Below are 6,892 nucleotides of genomic sequence, written 5' to 3' on the forward strand. Positions count from 1 at the left end.
TCTATAAGATTATGATGAGCTTAGCACTATACCAGAGGCTCTTTCATCTTCTAATAAAGATAAGTGGATGAAAGTACTAAATAATTAAATGAAGTCTATAAGGATTAATCAGGTCTGGAATCTGGTAGACCTACTGCTGCCATTGGGAACATATAGGATTCTAAAGGTCAAACGTAGAGCAACGTGGGGTAGGGGGCGTTGATAGAGAGGTAGAAAGCTCACCTCGTGGCGAAAAGATATATTCAATAAAAAGGTGCAAATTATAAGGAAATATTTTTGCCAGTAATAATGTTTGTCTCAATTTATCTAATTCTAGCCATAGTAGCATATTTGGATCTGGAACTCTATCAAAATGGTGTTAAGAAGACTTTTCTCAATGGCAAACTAGATGAAGAAATCTATACGAATCAACTCAAGGACTTTGTGGTCAAAGGTCAAGAGCACAAACTGTACAAGTTCAAATTATCTATATATGGCTTAAATCAATCATCTAGAACTTGGTATATCAGACTCCATCGAGACATTCTCTTAAATGAGTTTATGATAATCACAGAAGACCATTACATCTATGTAAGACAATATATAAAGATTTTCATACTATTGTCATTACGTTGATGATATTATACTGGCTAGAAATGATATGGGGATGATTATTACCATTTAGGAGTGACTGTCCCTTAACTTTGAAATGAAGGATATGGGCGTGGCATAATACATTTTGGGATTAAGATCTATAGAGATTGTTCAAAGAGGCTTCTGTGTTTATTTTAACATACTTACATAAAAAAGGTTCTTAAACGCTTTCAAATGAATGCTTGTAAACCCATTGACACCCATATTGCTAAAGTTGAGAGCTTATGCCAAGAAATGTGTCTTAAGATTCCAAGAGAAATAGAGAAGATGGCCCGTATTTCCTATGCTAGCACCATTGGTAACCTGATGTATGTAATGATGTGTACTCGACTCGACATATGTTATGTAATTAATTTGATTAGTAGATTCCAATCTAACTCCAAACTAGCTTATTGGAAAGTAGTCAAAAAGATTTTGAGATATCTCAAAGAAATTGCAGACTATTTCTTGCGCTATCAACGTTCAAATTTGTAGCTGAAAAGTTACAGCGATCCTGATTGGGCCATTCACCAAGATGAGTCCAAATCAACAACTAGGTATGTTTTCTTGCTGAATAATGGCACCATTATATGGAATATCAAGAAACAAATGCGTATATCATTATCTACCATGGAGTAGTAGCACATAGTATGTTTAGCAGTAGTTTAAAGGCTATTTGGTTGAGGATTGTTCAACACTTAGATGTCAACGCCAATATTTATAATCCAATGACGATTTTTTGTTATAGTATGACTACTCTCGCATATGCTAAGAACCCAAAGTATTACGAAGAACCAAACACATTGACATCCTATACCACTGCATCAGAGACATTGTGGCACAAAATGAAGCCGTTCTGAAATATCTTTATACGAGGCGCATGGTTGCTGATCCCTAACAAAGCCCATAGCGAAAAAAAACTTTTACAACTCATGTTAAGAGTTTAGAATTGTGTAGACTATAATTATAATTTATTTTTCAGTTGACAAAATAATGTAAACTTTCCTTTGAGATATTAATGCAATATGAAATTTATTTTGAATTGGTCTTTATCATATGGTATGACTTGTGCATACACATAGGCTATGTCAGTAGGTTTAGTTTGGCTCACTCACACAAGTGATTTCCTTTAACACTACAAAGATGTATGAAGCAAAGATGAGATATTGTGTCACTCGATACTTATTTATAAATAGATAAGTTGCATGACACAAAAAATATGGTATCTTAGTCAGAGTTTAGATGTGGTTTATCATATTTAAGAGGACCTTACAATGACACTCCACACTCTATGTAGCCTGTTGTTAGTCATATGCGAGACCCTCTTTGACGCCTTGGAGGCGAGCAAATAGAGAGACTTAGGTCAGATGCAAAAATGGTTTTGTAGATTAAAATCTGTACGGTTTTGATATTGACATAAGCTTTTTGAAAAAGAGAGATGCACTATAGTATGTATTTCATACTAGATGTGCTTATCCGACTAGATGTGGAAGTGTGTGAATGGTTCCTCATTTTTTTTACTATTTGAGTCATATTCTTACTTTTGAGTGCCTTTCTTGACCTTTGACTATGTCATAAGATGGAGATTCTAATGTTTGCTATTCTAGCACGTCGCCTATGACTATGATTGATATAGTCTAAAGAAATATTGTTAGGAAAGTTGTTGGACAAAAGTTGAGTGACATGAAGTCAAAATGAAGGCTATTCAACAACGCATCATCCTTTGCCGATATCAAACTTTGGCACTACAATGTAGCAAGGACAAAATTTGTGAACTCATCACAATGATTTAGAAGTAATCAAGCATAACTTCGAATTTTAAAAAAAAAAATCAAGAGTGATTGAATATACTTGATTAGATGCGATTGAATAAGCCTAAGGCATATGAGACACTTTAGAAATGTTGCTATACTGATCTTCTCTAAGAGAGATTTGATATAGTACTTTCATACACATGATTTTTTCATGTGTGCTCTGTGGTTGTATAGATCATTTGCTTTTATGAACAAGAAACATATTGAAAAATACATGCCTAGGACATGTCTACTACTTGCAAGTGAGAGATGTAAGAAAAAAGAGGGGTGCCCTTAGTGGGCATGCCCCTCGTCCTCTACTTTTGGGATGCCAGGCCGTAATGCTTGGCATAACTCCAGGCATTATGCCCGGAGTTAAGGAGTGATTAAGGCTGGCCTTTAAGGCTAAAAGAATGTTACCAAATGAGAGCTGAGTCGTCCTTCCTAGATTGGTCACGATTTTGGTTTTTCACAGGTAATTAGTTCCACACGATTTGACTATCCATAGTCTAAATAATGGTGGGATTGCTGCAGGTGCGGCTGGTTTTGTTGACGGTGCTACGACTTGCTTCGTTGTATACTACAGAAAGAGTAAGGATGTTCATAGAATGGAGAGTGTGGAACAAGTAATTGGTTGCCACCCAAGGAGGTTCCCAAACAACGAAAAGCCAATCAACTATCTCCAGAAAACCTGCAGCAGGTCTATGTATGCATTTCTCCTTGATGGAGATTAAGCATGGAACAAAGAACCTTGATAAATCTCAGGCTATTGAGGATGGAGGATTTTGGATAGGTTTACAGAGGTATTAGCGATGGACGGACTCGAGTTGCTATCAAAAGATCAAACTCCTTTTCGAAAGAAAGGTCTCATGAATTTCAGCCAATAATTGAAATGCATTCAAAGTTGAGAAGCCGTCGTTATCTTTGAGTAGGTCCTGTGAGGAAGAGGAGAGATTATTCTGGAGTGATTTCAACTCTGTTGTTCTCTTTAAGGTGCTCCCTTAGAGTCTATTAGCCATGTTCCTAAAGACGATGGCATCCGACAGTACACACCTCAGAACCTCACGTAATCTTTGTATTTTTGTCATGTACAACACACATTTTCCTTGTAGATTTCCTGCCTCTTGTAAAGTCAACTTGTACCAACTCTATTTAAATTATATACATTCTCCTATGTGCTCATCGTGAGACACAGTTTCTCAAATCCCTTTATGACCTCCTTTATCGTGGAAAGGGAGGTTAGAAATATTTATTGGAGCTGCGAGGGTCAAGTTAGTCTTGCAGATTGACGCTGCCAGAAAAATGAAATTCTTTAGGATATTGTTGATCCACATGTGAAGGAATTAATCTGTGCTTGAAGAAGTTTACTGAAATAGCGGATCGAGAGTAGTGTTTGACTGATTAGGTCCTTTATCGGCCATCGATGGCTAATGTGATATGGATATGGAACTCTGAGTTCGCACTCCTGTTGTGGGAAAATCCAGATGGAGCTAGCAACAGGGATTTGCACAGGAGAAGGCAAAGGACGCGTATGCCATGCATAATGCCGTGACAAGCCTCGAGGAGAAGAGCAAAGCAAGTTAGGAAATGAATGACTTGAAGCACTAGCTAGTACGTACTGATGAAGTTTTCGCACAGCTAGTAGTGAATTCTAGAACTAAAAGGAAGATGAAGCCAATGATACGGCCGGGAACTTTTCTTGAGATTGTTTGTGCAAGCCTCTTTCATTAATTTCTTTGCAGATAGATTATTGACCAATCCAAACATTCTATCAATGCATGACCCGGCCGTGACATGAATATATATAGGCGTTTTCTTTTAGTTAATGCCACCTCTCCCCCCCCCCCCCCCCCCCCCCCCCCCCCGGGCGGTGCATGACCCTGTCATGAAGACGTGCAATGGGAAGATAAAGCGACAAACTCTACTGCATATAATTATGATAGTGTTACCATTATTGATCAATCTATTAAAAATGTGCGGCCCACGTATTTTTTAAGCAGGTATGCCAGTTTTCAAGCATTGATGAAAAGACTGGCATTGTTTGTAGACAGTGGGAGGGTTCTCAAAGTCAATGGTATTTATAGATTGTACATCAGTGCAAAAATATCAACCTTATTTTCGAGACTCTAATCTCGAAATTTTTTTAGTCCTTACAGCGCCGGCCATGTGCTCTTTAATGCCAATAGATCATGCATAAAATGACAACACAGCCACTGGAGGTCTCATCTCAGTAGTTAGAGACAATCAAGGCACCATGCAAACAACCATAAAGATAAAGACCTAGCTAGTGGGTTTTCTCATTACTCACTATATATATACCTAAATATATACATACATACGTACATACGTACATAAATTCACCTCGACAACGCCCAACACAGTTGCATACGACCGGGCTTCTGTTGTTTTACCTCAGTTTCTGTTCTTGAGCAGTGAGCGTTTACCCCAACATCCAACCTATTTTGGCAACTGAGAGCGAGAGAGAGAGAGAGAGAGAGAGAGAATCCCGTGCTACTGTTTTTTCCTTCAATATTTTGTAAGTTATTCCATCCCAACCAGCCACTGCTGACACTCCGTATTGCTCCAATCATCCTTAGAAAGAAGACCCAACGTTTTCAGATCTAGTATGAGAAAACTTCTATCTCTCCATCTCTTCTAAGTGGAAAAAATAAAACAACTGTGAGGAAGTGAGATCAAACTGAGAGCACACGGACTGTTAAAGAAGCATCATGTTTCAGACCTTCCATGCACCAGCCACGCATGTAACAGTAGCTTTTGACTCGATCGGGAAGTCTAAAATAAGACAGAAGTGAAAAGGAACCCAACAAAAACTCAAAGGGTTTTGAAAGAGAGAAGATTCACTGGGCAGTCTCGGCTATAAATGTTAGGTTTTAAAAGCATGCTATTGTGATGGGGTTTTCCTCGAGGGAGTCCTGAATTTCGGGTTTTGAAAATTTGGGGTTGAGGGATTTTTTTTGCTTTGGTTTGGTATTTTAACCATTTTGCAGAATGTTTCAATTACTTCATGCCCGTTGGACTTGTTTTCTGTTCAGCAGAACTTAGCAGACTTGAATGCAAGTGGGTACATAAAGGAGTTTGAGTAAGTAAAGCTGATGATTTGGCTGCTCTTCAAAGGTTTTCCTCCATTAACCAAGCAATCATCATAGGAGAGCCTCTTGAAGGTTCTTGGATTTATAATTCTTGCAGAGGCAAACCAACCACAGTGCAGACGAATATTTGAAGGAGCGCATCCGGAAACACAGGTGTTGACTATCTGGACTATATACCTTGGGATTCCAGATGTGGAATCTCTACTTTGTGAGATGCTTATATCTCTATTCGTGCAACCGCCTTATGGAGATAAAACAAAACAAAACATCAACATATGGAGTTGGGGTGAATGGACAAACCATACGAGTCAATACAACATTTGACAAAAAGGAAAATGGTTTCTTCGTGGGTATTAAAGTCGAGAGCAAGCTATATTTAGCCCAAAAAGGTGACAGAAATTGAATTTTTACCATGCACCATAAGCTCTCTGTAGCCTGGGTATGCCTTTTCTGACTTTACATGTACCTTTCTTGAATGGTTGTTATCTCCACGGAATGAATGTTTAAACTCCGTACTAGAAGTTGCTGCAAAGATTATAGAATCATGGAACCTTGTCCTCGGATTTAGATTTAACAAAACAGATTGGCCCGAAAAGAAGGTTAAAAGAGAAACTAGCTAGAAAGATAGCAGAGAACTTTCTTTAGTACCTGAATGCAGTCCAAGATTGCAGATCAATGCAATGACAAGCATCATCAAGTAGAGGAAGGAGGCATGATAGGAGAGCATGATAGTTCTTGAGTTGCACAATGTTCTAGTTCTTAGATATTGGCAGTTTGGCTGCTCGTGAGATACCCTTGCTTCTCATGTCATCTTGCTTGAAGAAAATCAAATTTCAATCACTCGGACAACAATGAAGAAAAATGTTGAGAAGTGGGTGAGAATGAAATTCTATGTGGTAATTGACCCCTAGAGTGGTATAAGTACATGAAGCGTGCAAAGGTCCAGCTTCTTAACAAAAGAACTGCAAACGCAGGCTAGGGAGAGTGAGGACCACCATCTCAGTTTCATCCTAGATTCCTAGCTAAGAGTCTCGTTCATCCAGTTCCACTGCTTTAATTCTTTCCATGACAAAAGACAGGAGCCATTTAATGTAGAATGGTAAAAGTGATTTTCAGATCATCCGACAATTGAAAATTACTTTTCTCCTGTCCCTGAAACTGAGAATTACCATGCTAACATATCTCTACTCACATACCTACTCCAATTAAGAAAGAGTCTTAAGAGAATATAATATAAATAATAAGATTTACTTTCTTCTTATTGGCTTAAGCCATTGCTCTAATACACATGAAGTCACTATTTTTTTTTTTTTCTATGGTTGGCCATCTTAACAAGCAACCTCAGCAGTAACGATCGCTGCTCTGATGAATCTAGCG

The 6,892-nt window shown here is 38.2% G+C and overlaps 1 protein-coding gene across 1 annotated transcript; it reads right to left on the bottom strand.

Annotated features, from left to right (window-relative positions):
- Positions 1-4,462: 4,462 nt before the first annotated feature.
- LOC122317997 (protein TAPETUM DETERMINANT 1-like) lies at positions 4,463-6,568 on the bottom strand. Its single transcript, XM_043135116.1, has 3 exons — positions 6,164-6,568; positions 5,927-6,040; positions 4,463-5,756 (listed from the first exon to the last, which is right to left on the bottom strand). The coding sequence occupies exons 1-3, from the start codon at positions 6,240-6,242 to the stop codon at positions 5,455-5,457; spliced, it is 495 nt and encodes a 164-aa protein (XP_042991050.1). The 5' UTR covers positions 6,243-6,568; the 3' UTR covers positions 4,463-5,454.
- Positions 6,569-6,892: the final 324 nt, after the last annotated feature.

Source organism: Carya illinoinensis, chromosome 1 (genome assembly GCF_018687715.1).
Source record: "Carya illinoinensis cultivar Pawnee chromosome 1, C.illinoinensisPawnee_v1, whole genome shotgun sequence".
NCBI classification, from domain to species: Eukaryota; Viridiplantae; Streptophyta; class Magnoliopsida; order Fagales; family Juglandaceae; genus Carya; species Carya illinoinensis.